General features: G+C 27.4%; 2 protein-coding genes across 10 annotated transcripts in view; both read left to right on the top strand.

Annotated features, from left to right (window-relative positions):
• Positions 1–128: 128 nt before the first annotated feature.
• Positions 129–4472, top strand: LOC134838476 (tyrosine-protein kinase Fer). Of its 4 annotated transcripts, none has more exons than XM_063854015.1 (9): positions 129–247; positions 357–495; positions 1075–1179; positions 1232–1352; positions 1409–2080; positions 3174–3416; positions 3819–4002; positions 4061–4180; positions 4243–4472. In XM_063854015.1, exons 1-9 carry the CDS (start codon positions 129–131, stop codon positions 4430–4432), a joined length of 1893 nt encoding a protein of 630 aa, XP_063710085.1. In that variant the 3' UTR covers positions 4433–4472. The 4 variants fall into 4 exon arrangements, with proteins under 4 accessions (XP_063710085.1, XP_063710084.1, XP_063710083.1 ...); XM_063854014.1 differs by having other exon boundaries at positions 1409–2797; positions 3174–3410; XM_063854013.1 differs by having other exon boundaries at positions 1409–2797.
• A 1101-nt stretch (positions 4473–5573) lies between these two features.
• The window catches only part of LOC134827755 (small conductance calcium-activated potassium channel protein), a 29436-nt gene continuing 17249 nt past the window's right edge, over positions 5574–17760 (top strand). For 4 of the 6 annotated variants that reach the window (XM_063840549.1, XM_063840547.1, XM_063840550.1 and 1 more), the window contains exons 1-8: positions 5574–5785; positions 6420–7146; positions 12000–12092; positions 15017–15159; positions 15217–15433; positions 15494–15589; positions 15668–15984; positions 17179–17283. In XM_063840549.1, coding sequence (XP_063696619.1) covers positions 6427–7146; positions 12000–12092; positions 15017–15159; positions 15217–15433; positions 15494–15589; positions 15668–15984; positions 17179–17283 — 1691 coding nt within the window. In that variant the 5' untranslated portion in view covers positions 5574–5785; positions 6420–6426. The remainder of the gene's footprint in view (positions 5786–6419; positions 7147–11999; positions 12093–15016; positions 15160–15216; positions 15434–15493; positions 15590–15667; positions 15985–17178; positions 17284–17760) is intronic. The other 2 variants (XM_063840551.1, XM_063840552.1) reach the window with 1 other exon arrangement.

Raw genomic sequence — 17760 nt, 5'->3', positions numbered from 1 at the left:
TTTAATAACACAAATAACTAAGCCTTTAGTTAGTGAATGAAATTATAAAATCATCATACAAAAAACTAAGTTTTTTTTTCTACTACATGTCGAATTATTCGAATTTCAGAATAAAAAACGAAAATCCTATGGCAACAAACTTTCATGAATCTGAAACTACACAGCGGGAAAAAACTGTTTCTCGTTTGAAGATTTTCAATTTTAGTTTAAACTGGGATCTGAAAATGACACAATGTAAGCCTTGCAGGTAAGATCAAAGCAGATTCGACATTTTTATTTGGGTATTTTAATTATTTCTAAATATGATGTGAAAAACAATATGATAAATTTGATTTCTAAATATTTTCTTTTTGAAGGTCCAAGCCAGGAAATATATTAACTAGACGTTTGTGTAGAAATAAAAAGCATAGTGAAGATAACGAGCTTTACAGATCAAACAGTTTCAAATTTGAACGTTTTGAAAAAAGGGATACAACAGAGGAGGATAAAAATAATGTAAATTATGTTATTATTTTATGTATATTCTTAATAAGGGTTTCAGAAAAACTTGTTGAAACGAACAGCACAACCGCATTTCCGTTGATTTTTCAATTACATAGAATGGGAGTTTATGCCAAATATCAAAAAGGATAACAGTACCTATTTCTAGGCACGTGTATACAAGTGAAAATGTGCTGTCTCGTTTTTTCCACACCATTCGACTGTTAGAATTATCATTTTGCGCATGCCTTATAAATAATAATGTCTTTACATTTACAAAATATTTTTTGCTTTATGTATATTTATTTGTTTTTAAAAACAAAAAATAATAAAAATAAAAAATTCTGAAATTAAATATTTAAAAAAAAAATGTAAGACAAGAAAAAAATACAGTGAAAACAAAAAAAAAACACGATATTTATAGAGATTCAATGAAATGAATGTTATAATCAATATCCTAATGACATTTGTAATTTAGAATAGAAATATCGAATAAGTGAATTTTAAAGACTCATATCTAACATATTTGAAACTTCATTAGACTCAACAAAACTAGTATTATTTTATTTAATTATCCACAATATTATATTATAGATTTTTGTCTGTGAAGATTATAGTTTACCGCTTGATTACTTCAAAAGTTGTTCCTCGAATCTCCATCCGAAACAATTGTCACACTCAAATATTCAATCAAAAAAGGTATTTGCTGTAATCCGTTAATATTTTATACTTATGGTAAATAAAATTTCAGCAGTCCTTTAAAGTTGAATTGCTAGAAGGATATAGTCAACCAAATGACGATGCAACTTTAGTCACTACTGCTAGTTTTGCAAGCAACGAAAAAAAGATTAGCAATCGTCGGGTTTACTCAGGTAAAGTAATTTTGGAAATATTTTGTATATATTTTAAAGATAATTTAATTTTTTAGATTCTTCGCTACCACAGTCCTCTGAATGTGAATTAGAGCAAAACTTAGACTCTGGTAACAGCTTATCAGACATTGGAAAAGATATCTTTCAGTTGGAAAAAAATAGTAAACCTTCACTTTATTATTATTCAGACATAGCCAAGCGTCAAGATAAAAAAACTAATTTAGAAAAAACACTTTTCTTAAATCAAAACAAAACATATTTTAAACGATCTTCCACATCAACGAAGAAAACGAGGTCTCTAGCGGCCAAAGAGAAATCAAAGAAATTATACCATTCATCTGAAAGTGAAACTTCTGAAAATTCCGAATGTCCAGAATGTAAAAATACTCACAGTATTCTCAAACCCAATGTGAAACCTTTGTTAGAATTCGAAATGCACGCTTTTGAAAGTAATGATATTTTTACTTCACAAGCGATTTTTGGATCATATAGCAGTAATAATAATGCATTAAGTGATTGTTCCTTCAATTCCTGTGACACTATTTTAAAATCAAAAGATATGAACAGTAAAAAGCAAATTTATGAGACAGCATTTGACTCAAGAATAACAAAAAATGATGATATTTCAATCCTTGATAACATAACAAAAAACCCAGAAATGTTTCCGTTCCCGAATGACTTATTAATGATTTCTGATTCATCGCTAAGTTGTCTTGGTATTCAGGAAGGTAAAAAAGACAATAATACAAACATTGAAAATGATGCATTGATCGAAGACATGAATGAACTTTTAATAAATGAAAAAACTAAAACACAAAAACCATTTAGCACACCTTCTCCCCCATCTACAGCTCCACTTCCTTTAAAGTTTCCCAGTAAAAATAGCAATTGTTTGAAAGACACAATAAAAAGCACACCAAATTTACCAAGTTCTGATGTATTACAATATCCTAAAGCGATGAATAATTGTTGTATTTTTGGAGAAACAAAACAAATTCAAATATCGTCTTCTAAAAAAACAAGTGAAAAATCACGATCTGATCTACATGATAACAACTTGAAATTTAAACAAAAATTTAAAATTTTTGCCTCAACTGATAGCATCAAAAGTAGTAATATTAGTATTGACTCATTAAGATCGTGTACAAGCGACGAAGCTCGAAGTACGACGAGCTCAGATTCTCAAAGATCTTCATCAATTAGTTCGCATGACTCTGATTCAGGATCAAGAGCGTTTTATCAATTGAAAAATAATGTTTCTTTTAATACAAAACTCCATATGCTAAGTCCAATATCGGATAAATCAGTTATAGAATCTGCAGAGATAGATGGTTCAATGACGAAAGATCCCATAACAGTCCCAGTGAGAAGGAAAATAAATACTGAAGGAAATATGGAGTTTAAAAACAATAGTTTTTCGCACAAATTACTATCGTCTTTGGCATGTAAGTAAAGAAAGTTGTAGTATGGTATAAAAATTAAATAAAACCGATTTAAAGTTCAAACTTCATATTTTTTTTTAAATTTCTTTAGAGTTTCTATTGATTTCGACATTCAAATTTGTTTGTAATTATTGTATGGCTTAATCGTGCATTTTCGATCATATGTTTCATTTTTGATACACACAAAATTTTAATTATAATTTCAATACAAAATTATAAAATTTAAAAAAAAACACATCCTAACTTTAAAAAGGAAATTTACAAATTTTAAATTTTTCAAAATATTTTTAATAAATATTTCATTCAAAAAATCAATGTTTAATGTTGTACATATATGCATTATTTTAAATACAAGTATGATATTTTTCTTCCATTTTAGCTGAAATTCGAGGTTCAGATAGTGGTATATCTTTACAATCCAGAGAAGAGATGAAACAGAATGTATCTACCAGTGAAGTTGATAAACAAATTACTTTTGAAACCAATACCCCTTATAGCCTAAATGATCTTCCTTTTGATATGCCAAAGCTTGAACGACGCCATGGATACTTCCAGTCAGAATGTTCAACAAAACAAATTGATTCTACAAATTTAGAAATATGTTTGGTGAAAAAAAGTAATGGTAACAAACAATTTACTGATTGAAAATTATAATGGACGACTGCATTAGTACAGTTGTTGACTGTTAGAGTAGCAATTCAAAGAGTTCGGTTCTCATCTTAAACCATGAAGTTTTTAGCTTAAATGTGTATTTTTTGCGTGGATGTTTAAGGGTCTATTTTGAGCCTTTTTTCCTGAACTGCATCTTCAATCCATACATTTTTTCAAACATTTTGTGTCAGATTTTTTTAAAACACATCAAAACACTATTTTCCTAGTTTTCTTTTTTAAGAAATAATTAGATATTCCCTATACTTCTTTAAAATTGTTAGGTTCATATTAATTCTGTAGCTATCTAAACCTTAGGATTCTAATGTAATATTTTATTTTAAAGATAAAACTTAGTTTTCGATAAATATTTCAGCTAACAACATTGAAAGGCAAAGTCTTACATTAAATTTTAACGAAAGAAAAAGTCCTAAATCCTTGAAATTCGGTACAATAAATGGTTACTCTAATTCAAATAACACGATGCTTAAACTTGATTTAGGTAATTACAATCAATTTTCCAAACTCATTGATGTCGACATTCCATTTGATAGACAAAAGTATGTTAATTTTTTATAAATTTTATGTGTTTTTTATATAATTTTTTTTTATTTAAAGTTGGTATCATGGAGCAATTAGTCGAATCGAAGCAGAAAATGTACTTCGACCTCTAGATGCAGGTAGTTTTTTGGTACGCAACAGTGAATCAGCAAAGCAAGATTATTCGTTATCTTTAAAGTAAAACAACTATTATTATTATTACATATTTAATTTTATTCTACATTATATATACATTTTAGAAGTGCCAAAGGATTCATGCATATGCGCATACAAAGGTCAGATGATTCGAACAAGTATATTTTAGGTCAATTTAGCAGACCATTTGACACCATACCTGAAATGATTCAGCATTTTTGTTTAAATCGTTTACCAGTTAGAGGAGCTGAACATATGTGTTTAGTTAAACCAGTTGTTGTACAAATTTTATAAAATCACATCATTTTATGATCAGTTTAACTGATTTGAAAATACGAATATAGTAAATTAATTGTGATTCGAGTATATACTCATTGATATTTCTAACATTAACAAATAAATTCAATAATAATAAACAAATGAAAAAAATGTTTTAAGTATTTTTACAATTTTTTTCTACTATAATTTCAGATTTCTTTTAATGCAAAATGTTACAATTCCAAAAAAGTAAAGTAGTAAAAAAATACGTCGTAAAATAGGTGGTATCTGCATTTCGACGATGTTCGATTATAGGAGGGGTGGGGGTCAAAAAATGGTCTATTTAATCCGACGCCATGTAGTTATTGTAGTGTTATTTTGTTGTCTTTAAAGCCATTTTGGTATTATAAACTATTTCATATAAACTAAGGTTATCTGTTAAATGTTTGAAAAAAAAATATTTTTAAAATAATTACTAAAAATTTTCAAACAATAATTTGACTAAACATCAAACTTATGGATATAAAATTCCTCTTTTATTCTTTGATTACCTAGTGTCCTTCAATATATCAAGTCGTTAAAGCATTAACATTAGTAATAAAAATCGATATTCTGTTACGTTTTTACACGGTAGGTTTTGGATTTTTTCTTGTGTAAATAATAAATAGATTGTTTTAAGTTTCTATTGATTTGTTTTTCTACGTTTCTCAACCCTATATTTCATATTGGGTAAAAAGAGTTAAGAAAAGGCTTTTTGTAAATAAAGAACTTTTGAAAAATCAGTCGAAAATCTAAGATTATATGATGCTATATGTATAACATAATTCATTGCACCTATTTAGTATATATTACTTACATTGTTTACAATTACATTAAAAATACATTATGACGTCATAAAACTTACTCTTTTCTTACATATCAAAAGGTACAGTCTATTTCCAGAGTACACAGAGGGAAAACAAATATATTATGTACTTGTGTTTTATCTGTATTCATTCAGGGAAAATTGTACATAACCTTTAGTTGTGTTTTAACGTTAGACCAAAATACTGCTTTTACTTGTTTTGCGTATTTTCAAAACATATCATAGTACAGTCGCTTAATAAAAAAAAAAATATTTTTAAGAATTTCGATGAATGTGCAAATAACCTATAAAGTAATGACTTTTTAAATTTGGTACAGTTCAAAAAACCATAACAATTTCTTATGATACAGCGGTCCAAATTAATATTAAATAATACCTAATAGAAAATATTAAAATATAAATCAATTTTTTAAGTGAAGAATAATTTTTGTGTGGAACTATTTTAAAATTAACATAAAAATAAATAAATTTAATATAAAGTGGCAGCTCTTACAATCTTTTGACAAAAACCAAATTTTTCATAAGTAAGTACTTTTTTATTATATATTTCATTTAGTGAAATATAACATGAAATTTTTATACATTGTTGTATTTGTTTCACATTTTGTTTATTTTATTTATTTTTTTTATTTAGGTATTTAGAGAATATTTTCATATTAAACCAAATATAATAAGCTCAAGAGAATTAACAAAATTAGAAATGCTATGGCATATGAGTAAATTGACAATTAGAATATTATTAGCAAGTCATATTTTTTTTAACAATAGAGCTCGTCGTATTTAAGTAGTTTTTTAAAATTTAAAATTGCAAGTAAAAATGTCTTTAGAACTGTTTTATTTAAGAAAGTTCGTGAACAATAGCACAATATATCTGATATATTAAAAAAAACTATGAAAATTTTCGCCTCAACTATGTTTTTTTTTATAAACATTTTAAGAATTCTAGAAATGCATAAGAAACAAAGAACTTTAAATTTAGTTTTAGTGGTTAAAGAGAGATGGACTTCAAAAAATATTCACATTTTCCATATCTCAAATTCGCTTCATGCCATTGTTTGTTGAATTTAATATGAGAAGGCTTTGAAAAAAAAACAGAAACAATTAATGGAAAAATTAGTGGAAAAAATCAATTTAATTATTATTTTTTGATAATTTCAGGTTTGAAATGTCACAAAATAACGAATCAGATGCAATACCTTCTGAATACTGTTCAGATGAAAAAACGACTCTTTTAACTGTAACAGAAAAAAACTCCTCCCATAAATCTCGAATGGGATCTGTTTCTTCAATTAATGGACCTGTAAGTAAGCCGACATTGATTCGACAAGATCGTACGGCGCACCAATTATCAGGAGCTGGTGGTTCTGATGATGAAGACGACAAAGAGGAGAATCAAGATGAAGGATTCGGAAAAAAAAGAAGTAGCATTGATCTTGGAACTACTACTACACCGTTAATATCAGTTTCTAAATCGCCTGAAAACAAGAATTTACAAATTGTGTCATACAATCGATGCAAAGCATGTAAAAATTGTGACCGAAGAGCCTCGTCTACTCATATACAATACACATCTTCACAAATTAAAAAATCGGTCTCGAAAGATAGTATTAAGAATTCTACATCATATGGTCGTTTTAGCCCTCAACTTGTAAAGCAACAGTCTGCTACAATACCACCTGTGTTGGTGACTACATCCCCAATAAATGGAAAAAAAATAATCAGACAAAGATCACAACCTGAACAAACTACATATAACTCAAGTAGTTGTGTTGCGCATGCAGTTCAAAGTAATTCATTAAAACAATTCAAAGACCCAAATGACATGATAGCAGGAATCGCCGGTGATTGTTTAAGAATTAATGGAGCAATGAGACCTTTTAAACAGGTATATGTTTTTTTTACCATATACATATATGTAAATGAAATGTATACATTAATAGAAAAAATCATACATATCAAATTTCTAATTATTAGTGTAAACTAGTTAACTTTTTTAAAATATCATAGTAAATATAATATTTCTCATTTTACACTACACATTACGTAATATGTGGTATTCTCCAATAAATTAATTTGAGTTCAATAAAGCATTCCCATTGAATGAATTTGTGGCGCTTTTGAACTGCGAAACCAAGCGCTTAGCTGTGACGTACACTAGAAAATTTTATTCCTATTCTTTTTTAACATATTTTCAAATTTTTTCTAACTAAATGCTTCAAATTTCATTAAAGAGCCTCAAAAACGTATTTCTATAAGCACTTTTGGAACACTTAGTGAATTAAAGGGCGGGTGAAAATTTAATATATAAGAACTTAGCTCTTATATCAAAAACAAAGTTTTAAAAAAGTAATACTTCTTTGAGTACTGCAGTACGTGACGACACAAACATATCTGTTATTTCGTGTTTGATATGTATTATACGTTAATTATACGTGATCAGTTATCGAGCCGATGAACTGGAGCGTATTTACATTTTAGATACAGTTTTTCATTCAAACTTCTTACATACATGCTTTTTATTGAACTTCAAAATAATATTAGGTCAAAGTTTCCGAATGTGGATTGGGGCAAGGTTTTAGATGGTTCATTTGGGCAAAGTGTTAAAGAAACTTTAAAAATGTACGGCAAATTTCAAAGAGTGTTTGAGGAAGCTCACAAAAGCTTCGTTCAAAAATTTTCCATACAAGTTTTTCATACAAGTTTCGCTACGGACGGACACGCAACCGAGCACAACAGCGCCTTTATTTTCTTCGAAAATGTAAATGCGCTAAAAAAATATGAAATTTCACTTTAAAAAAATAGAACATGTTTAAGAATGAAAAAAAACTGATACAAATATAAAATTGAAAAAATGTAATAAATAAGGCAAGTGCAATTTAAAAAAATTGATTCACATTATTTTAGACCTAAAAAAGTAAGAAGGTGGGTATAATCAACAATGATATTTTTGATTTTTCCATCTTTTTACTATTTTTAAAGATCTTTTATCTTATGATTTTGACAAATTTTCGTTAAAAAAATTCAATAATTTTCTAACAACTTTTTTTGACATTAAAAAATTAAATTTCGAAAAAAGCTAGGTGGGTGAAAATGTGAAACATTTTTTTGAAATTGCACTTGCTTAAATATAGAAAGATTTGATCAATAAGATTTGACCTAAAGGTCTCTATTGAATTTTTCTAAGTAAAATATTCTTGTTGACAAAAAAACAAAATCTCGGTTTGACTTTTTCATGAAACATTAATAGAACTATAAAATTGATTTGATTAAAGTTAGGTCCATCAACAAAGAAGAAAATTTTTATATGGCTAAATCATCATCATTTTCACCATTTTTTCAAAAATGTATGTAAGGTAGTTTTATCGCAAAATATGGACAAAATACACGTAGTTAGAAAGTTAGAAAGAAACTGTTTGGTCAAAAAGTCTATTAAATGTATTTTTTGTGTTTTTTAGCGAATCTTTCATAAAAATTGAAAATTGAGACGAAAAGAAATTTCGCCACACCAAAATTTTCCTATTTTTTTGATGGACCTTACGATCAGTTTTAGATTTTTATAAGTAATTGTAGAATCCGGGATTTTGGTATTTTTTAGAAAGGAATGCACCATATAATGCTTTTACCGCATTTCGAAGGAAAAAAATGGTATTATGCTGGAGATGTCGTGTGAGTGTGTCCCTAAATTGTTAAATAGCAGTTCAATAGATGGGTTTATTAATAACAGACCCTGTTCCACTTTAAAGATCAAAACATATGCGAAACGTATTTTAAAACCAAGCAAACGCAAAAATCTATTTGTTTTAGAAAAATTTAAAAGATATAGGTACTTAGAGAGGGTTCTGATTTTATACAGAAAATAGTAGTATAGATTCTGATCTACTAATTTCTTATAGAGTTTTCCAATTCAGCTATTAAAAAATTACAGTTTTATCAATTAATTGCAGACAAAACAAAGTAGGTGGAAAAAAAATCAATGAACAATATAACATTTAACATAAATTAGATATATGGTACGGTTCGCGTGAAATTTACAAAAGATGGCGGATCGTAATTTTGAAAAACAAACTATATGTCCATGTGGTCCATCTTGAGACATAAAACTTTTGTTCTGGAACTTTGGATTTAGCCTTTCAAAAACGGGAGCTACGGTCATTTGAATTTTTCGAAAAACCTGTTTTTTACTGCTCTTCAAAAAAATTTTTAATTTTCACGATAAAAATTTAAAAGTACATCCACAAAACGCGCAAAGCTATGTAGTTTCTAAAAAGTATAGGTTCATTGGGGGTATCTTGAATAAAACAGGCAAAAAGGGGGGTCAAACTGAAAAAAAATCGAAAAATTGTCAAAAAAAATTCACAAAAGTGAGCCAAAAGGCATGAAAATGTAGTTGGAATTCCGTAACTCGGTAGGCAAGTCAATTTTGGAGTGTCCTCGACATTTTAGATATGGGGTTTTGTAGATTGCTTCATGCATTCACCATGCCCAGGGGGTTCAAAGTATCGAAAAAAACGAAGATTTTTTTCATTTTTTTGCGTTTTTGAACTATAACATTATTTTTATGAACCAAAATGTCAAAACTGATTACAGATTTGAAAAATTCAGGTGTTTTACCATAAAATTGGTATGTACCACTCATTGATTGGACATCGGGAAGTAGGAGTAATGGGAGCTCAAAGATGAGGCTATTTTCTACGCTCATTTTCAGCTATAGGGGCATTTTTTGCACTTTGTTTCGCATTTTTGAGCCGTTTGGAGTTGTCTAAGAGCAATATGATGTATGAGTGATCTTCATGAAATTTTTTCAGCTTTCATTTGGCGCAAGCGGTTTCTTCGGTTTAAGCCGTTTTGAGCCAAGTCGTTTTGGACCAGCCCTTTTCACCAAAGTAAAGCATTTTTTAGTGTAAAACAACTAAATAAGAAAGAAAATACTTGTTTTAAATGACTTGAGATTCAATTTATTAGGAAAAAGTTGGGTTTTATCAAATTTTTCCTTACATTTGCACTACAGCCCTTCTAAATCGACTCGAACCGAAGAAACCGCTTGCGCCAATCGAAAGCTGAGAAAATTTCATGAAGATCACTTATACATCATATTGCTCCTAGACAACTACAAACGGCTCAAAAATGAGAAACAAAGTGCAAAAAATGCCCCTATAGCTGAAAATGAGCGTAGAAAATAGCCTCATCTTTAAGCTCCCATTGTTCCTACTTCCCGAAGTCCAGTCAATGAGTGATGTATACCAATTTTATGGTAAAAGACCTGAATTTTTCAAATCTGTAATCAGTTTTGACATTTTGGTTCATAAAAATAATGTTATTGTTCAAAAACGCAAAAATAAATATAAAAATCCTCGTTTTTCTCGATATTTTGAACCCTCTGGGCATGTTGAATACATGAACCAATCTACGAAACTCCGCATCTAAAATGTCGAGCACAGTCTGAAATTGAGGTAGCTACCGAATTATGGGATTCTAACAACATTTTCATGCCATTTGGCTCACTTTTGTCAAAATTTTTTGACAATTTTTCTCATTTTTTTCAGTTTGACCCCCTTTTTTGCCCGTTTTAGTCAAGATACCCCCAATGAACCTATACTTTTTAGAAACTACATAGCTTTGCGCGTTTTGTGGATGTACTTTTAAATTTTTATCGTGAAAATTAAAAATTTTTTTGAAGAGCAGTAAAAAACAGGTTTTTCGAAAAAATCAAATGACCGTAGCTCCCGTTTTTGAAAGGCTAAATCCAAAGTTCCAGAACAAAAGTTTTATGTCTCGAGATGGACCACATGGACATATAGTTTGTTTTTCAAAATTACGATCCGCCATCTTTTGTAAATTTCACGCGAACCGTACCATATTGCAACAAGCGTTGGAACAATATCATTTTTATTTATGGTATAAAAATTTATTCAACCATAAGTTATTTTCCATAATATTTTCAAATTAAAAATTATTTTTTGAATTATATTGCAAATATTGTTAATATTCAATTTCAGAATAATGAAAATTTGATTTGTTTTTTTTTTTTAAATTATACTCACACATTCACTTAGAAATTTGACAAATTTGTTATGATGACGTAGAATCATTTGAGCGTGTACTATGATTTTGTTCCGGGCTAGAAGATAAAAGGAAAAATTATTTTAAAAAAATAAATGGTCAGATTAACCCGACAAAATTTACAATTCATAAAAGAAGAGTACTGATGAATTCTATCTTGGCAATCCAAAAACAGCTCAAACACCAATGGAGATAAATTTAGAATCATCATTATCATCACTTAAAAATTTGTCAATTTTAAAACATTTCTGACAATTTTTGACAATTGACAAGAAAAATTCATATAAAATTGATTGAAAGTTCAGTCAAACTTGCAAAATGACTACACAATACAATTTTTTCATCTTTGCCCCATAATTTTTCTTGACAATTATTTATTTTCCATAATATTTTCGAACAATTATTTAATTATGGCCATATGTGCAGCAAATAGTTTTGAACAATATTATTGTTCCAAGGCTTGTATTCAAAAATATAAAAAAAAAACTGGTCAGAATAAGTTAATATTAAGACAGAATGACAGTTTTTTTTAAATTTCAATTTATTAAGTTTAAAAGTTTTAGGAAACTCGGGAAAAACGGTAACGAAACATAGATCTGTTACATCGAAATGCGGTACAGTTGGTCGTTCATATGACGACAGCTTTTTCTCTTTTTCTGATTTCTTTTATTACTGCAGGGGATTCTCCTTTGTCCACAAACATTATCGCAAGCTAGAAGGTTACGTCTAAGAAGAGCTTTTACAGATGCAACAAGTGAACAATTAAACTATGTTCGTATGGTATTAATCAAATTGATTTTACAATTTTCTTATTTCAATATATAATATATTCGTAGCAAATTTAATCAAGCAAAAAATATAATATTAATAATAATTTGACTTCATAATATTGCATAAGTAGAAATAACAGTGTTTTATATCATTTGATTTTCATATTTTTATACATCTTCATAATGGATTTTTTCCGCATTTTAAAGAAAAAGTTCGAAAGTTACACACGGATTAATGTGTGGTATTCCGTTCCAAAAATACCAAGTTGAACTGAAAAATTTAATAGATTTTCATTATGCTCATCAAAAAAGAAGATATTTTTTTTTAATTTATGAAAGTTTTAAAAAAATTTATCGTAAACTATGGGCAAAATACTGAAAAAAGGTTAAAGTGTTTGTTCACCAGGATTATTTGTCGTTTCGAGTACATCAGTTTTTAGGTACCATCGGATCGGAAACGTTCCGTTTAGTTAGAAAGTCTAAAAATGTGTTTTTAAAGGTTTTTAACGAATTATAAATTTCGCGAGGAAAAGAAATTACGCCATACCAAAATTTTCTTATTTTTTAATGGATGAAGTTCAATGAAGGCAATTTTGATAAGGCCATTAAATTTAATTATTTCACTTTATGTCATCCCCCCCCTCCGATTTTGCCGAAAAAATTCAGGGGGAAAAATAAAAATAATTAGAAAAAAAAGGAAATTTTTTTTAATTTTTTTTGGTACTTTTTGATTGAAAAACGATAATAAAGTCCAGTAAACATTAAAATTATATTAGATATGAACTTAACTTGCTTGCATTATTTATCGAAAATTTAATGAAAAAATTTTTGAGTCATGTGACCAAATATTTTATTTTTTCTGAAGTTTTTATTTTGTAAAATTTCATTAAAATTTTGACTTAAAAATTTAAAATAATGAAAATAAAAATTATTTTAATGTGTTCAATTAACGATCAACGTTGAACGTCAAAAAAGTAGTAAAAAAATTAAATAATATTTATTTTTTTTTCTCCCTTCCCCCCTTCATGAAAATACACATGCGATATAAAGTGAAATAATTAAATTTAATATTTAAATTAATTTAGTTAATTTAATTTAATTAAATTTAAAGTACTTTATATAAAAATCCAGGATTTTGGTATTTTCAGAATGGAATGCCCCATTTGTTAAATGAATAAAAATAAAAGTATAAAATCTTTAAAAAATTATTTTATTTTTTTCACACCCGGATTTTGACCGTCTTAATCATCGGAATTGATGCTGGTCCTGTGATCAAAACATATGATCACATCATACATCTGCTTATTTCTCTAGTCGAGTAAAATGGATCTAATTTTCCAACATATTATTTAAGTTTTAATTGGTGCTTTACAAATCATTTTAAATTTTCGTCAATAAATTTTTGAAACACAATAATATGGTAGACCCTAATTAACAGTCACGCCTTTAAATTTGCCTCATTATATTTATTATGCCCTATGTAAATTGAAACATAAATTTATTGAAAGCATATCAGTATAAAATATCATATAAAAAATAAATTTAATAATATGACCAATACCGTTTTTGCATTACAGGCATATATTGAAAAGCTGTTGGGGTTTTTTTTTTATTATCAAACTGTATTATTACAAGAATACCCTAAATGCGCACTCTCAGTACTTTTAGAATAAAAATATTTTATTACTTAGTGAATATGTTTGTTTTGAATATGTATTAAAAGTCAGGTTGAAATAAAATAAAATGAAAATGAAAAAGATACATTTGTAATTCAACAATGTCTCTTTTGTCTTAATATTTCTATCCAATTATACATACAAATAAGCTGTTTATAAAGAATGAATGAGCAACTTTCTATGTATTTACATGAACAGCATTTTCTCAGTTAAAAATGGGATACAAATGATCATCAATACATAATCAACTGAATATTTTGTTGCAATAATGAAAAACAAGTTATCAATCTCTATCATTTTTGTTAAAAATCATCTTTAGTTCTCTCTATATTTTGTCATATATGTATTCTCTTTGAGTGCATGTTATTACATATACTTTTATTTTCTCTCACAGATTTTCACGACAAATGAAAATGTGTTATTTTTCTCTGCACTTTCTCTACTCTTTTCTTTTCTCTCCGCTCACAGTTTATATCAAGCGCTCAATATAGTAGCACTAACATAAATTGTTTTTAAAGTAAATATGAAGAAATATTAGTCAAAGTATTAACGCACATATGATTAAAAATAGAATATTTAGTGGTGAACCATCATTTATTTGAATTAAAAAATTAACTTGGCAAATAATAACTAAAAACAATTTAAATGAAGTTCTAAAACTCTTAGGTTGTAAGTTTAAACCTCAATTTTCAAATTCGTTTAAATAACGATTTATGTCTACAGACAAAGATAAATAAAATATTACAATGAAAATAGGTAATAATATTCAGTAGAAAAATCCAAATTCATTGAAATGCAGGTCTTTCATTTACATTTGTTGTGAATTTGATTTAAACTTGTCAAAAATCTAAATATAATCAAAATATATTTTGCGCATGAATATTTAGAAAAAAATAACCAAATAAAAAGATTTCATTTTGGAAGAACTATCCCAGTGATTATATCTTTTAGTTACTATGTTTATATTAATATTCATTAAACTCATATCTATTTGCTGTAATTCATTTTAACATTTACAGTAAAGGCATAAGTTGTCATTATTAATTCAGTGAATAATTTACGATGTGCTTATAGATAGCATTTTCTATATATTTTTCTTTTCTGTAATCAATAAGTTTGATTGTGGCAAAATGCTTTAATTGAAAAAGTAGTCGATAAAAATCAGAACAATATTAATAATTAAAACTTCTCTGAAGCACAATCAAAATATTTATGATTTTATTCTTTTTAAACTTATTGAATTTTATAGCTGCGAAAGCCTACATCAACATTATCAATAACCGGTTCGATGAAGGGACCAAGCACAGGAAATAGAGACATCACTAATAATTCATGTAACGAAGAATCAGCTATTGCACTTGTACATATTCCAGAATACCCAAGATACCCCAGGTAAAGTATTTCCTTGATAAAATAAAATAAAAAAGACTCAACATTGCTTAATTGAAGGTATATGGAAGAACGTGGAATAGGTGGCTCTAAAGCACCTGGATCAATTCAAGGTTCTCAAAAACATAAACCTAATGTTGGTTATCGATTAGGAAGACGAAAAGCTTTATTTGAAAAACGCAAAAGAATTAGTGATTATGCTTTGGTAATGGGGATGTTTGGAATAATTGTAATGGTCATTGAAAATGAATTGAGCAGTGCGGGTGTTTATACAAAAGTAATCAAAACATAAATATTGAATTTTCACACAGATAAAAGCAAAACATATTATTTTTAGGCTTCATTTTATTCAACCGCTTTAAAAACACTGATATCTGTCTCAACTGTAATACTTTTAGGCCTTATAGTAGCTTATCATGCCTTGGAAGTGCAGGTTTGTAGTTTTATTTTCCTTGAATTTTTATATTGTATATTGTTTTTTTTATGTACATATATATATATATATATATAGTTATTTATGATCGACAACTGTGCTGATGATTGGAGAATTGCAATGACGTGGCAAAGGATGAGTCAAATTGGATTGGAGCTACTCATATGTGCGGTTCATCCTATTCCAGGTCAATATTATTTTTACTGGACAACAAAGCTAGCGAACAAAAATAAAGCTTTAGGAACTGAGTTGGTTCCGTATGATGTTGCCCTTTCATTGCCAATGTTTTTTCGTTTATATTTAATATGCCGAGTTATGTTGTTACATTCAAAACTTTTTACCGATGCATCGTCTCGTAGTATAGGAGCTTTAAATCGAATTAATTTTAACACAAGGTACATATTTGATAATTTATTTTTTAGGCCAATAAATTTAATTATTTCACTTTATGTCGTATGAGGATTTTCATGAAGGGTGTTAAGAAAAAAAATTATTTAATTTAGTTTTTTTTTAAACGTTAAAGAGAAAAATAATAATTTTGGTTACGTGACTCAAAAAATTTTTCATCTTAATTTCGATAGATTAGGTATGCGTTGTTAAAGCAAGTTAAGTTCATATGTAATATCCTTAGCAAATTTTATTTTTATCATCAAAAAGTGCCAAAAAATATCGAAAATTTTCCTTTTTTTCTAAATATTTTAATTTTTCCTCCTGAATTTTTTGACAAAACCGGAGGGGGGGGTGACATAATGTGAATTAATTAAATTTAATGGCCTTAAAGAATATTAAGGGTGTTCCAAAAACCGTTTTCTGTTACGCGTCACAATTTTGAAATATAAACCACAGAATTTAGGAATATAGAATTTTTATATATTTTCGTTTTTGGTACTATGTCGTTTGGATAAATTTTAAAATTGTTCAAATTTGATTTGTTCTCTATGATACTGTTATTAAGGCCATTAAATTTAATTATTTCACTTTATGTCACCCCCTCCCCTCCGATTTTGTCGAAAAAATTCAAGGGAAAAAATGAAAATTAAAATTAAAGAATTAAAAAAAGGAAAATTTTTGACATTTTTTTTGTACTTTTTGATTGAAAAGTGTATTTTTTATTTTTTCTTAAATTTTTATTTTGTGAAATTTCATTAAATTTTTGACTTAAAAACTTAAAATAATAAAAGTAAAAATTATTTTAATGTGTTCAATCAACGATTAACGTTGAAAAACGTCAAAAAAGTAGTAAAAAATACAAAATTTTTTTATTTTTTTTTTCTTCCTTCATAAAAATCCACATGCGACATAAAGTGAAATAATTAAATTTAATGGCCTAAATTAGCATTTTGACTTATTTTTTTTGTACTTTTTAATTGGTAAAAAATAAAAATATCGCTACATAGGCTAACAAAACTTGAAAAATCAGGCATTTATTATGAAATAGTATTTTAAAATCTATATATAATTTCTATATTCCCCATGGTCATTTTTGATAAAGATCATGGGGGAGGAAACGCAAAACAAGTTAAGTTTTTGAAATACCCTGAGTGATATTTTATATGAATATAAAGTTTACTTAATTTTTTCACTTTTAGATTTGTTTTAAAAACTCTCATGACAATATGTCCAGGAACTGTCTTATTAGTTTTTATGGTATCTCTTTGGATTATTGCATCTTGGACTTTAAGGCAATGTGAACGGTATGTTTTATTTATATTTAACTATTTATTTTCGTAAGAAACTAAGCAGACATGTTTAATTATAAAGAAACTAGCATTGCATTGATTTTACTTTTTTTGTATTATAATTTAATAATAAGTTATTGATGAGAAAGTGTTTATTTAACTTAAAAAGTTAATAAAAAAAAACAGGAAAAAAATTTTTCAAATTATTTTTAACTTCAAAAAAAAAAAAATGGCCGCTGCAAATGAAACAAATAGTTTTGTCCGATGTTTCTTTTAAGATTATCAAAATCAGTACTATTATGGTATAATAAGTACTTTTTATACAATATAAATACTTACTTACAATATAATACCTTTAAACTTTAAGTTTTATACTTTTTACTAAATTTACGTAAAAACAATTACTTGTTACAATTATATTATGATTTTTTCGTAGGCACTCATACGGCACCCAAAATTCAAATAAGTGTAAATAAAACTTTTTGTAATAAA

Source organism: Culicoides brevitarsis, chromosome 1, assembly GCF_036172545.1.
Source record: "Culicoides brevitarsis isolate CSIRO-B50_1 chromosome 1, AGI_CSIRO_Cbre_v1, whole genome shotgun sequence".
Lineage (NCBI taxonomy): Eukaryota > Metazoa > Arthropoda > Insecta > Diptera > Ceratopogonidae > Culicoides > Culicoides brevitarsis.
This window is presented reverse-complemented; position numbering and strand designations above follow the sequence as displayed.

Bases quoted from the DNA above. Each gene is read 5' to 3' on its own strand.
- LOC134838476 (XM_063854013.1), top strand. From the start codon at position 129: ATGGCAACAAACTTTCATGAATCTGAAACTACACAGCGGGAAAAAACT. The intron at 4,003-4,060 runs GTATGTTAATTT...TTTTATTTAAAG, and splicing joins ATTCCATTTGATAGACAAAA to TTGGTATCATGGAGCAATTA. The intron at 4,181-4,242 runs GTAAAACAACTA...TATACATTTTAG, and splicing joins GATTATTCGTTATCTTTAAA to AAGTGCCAAAGGATTCATGC.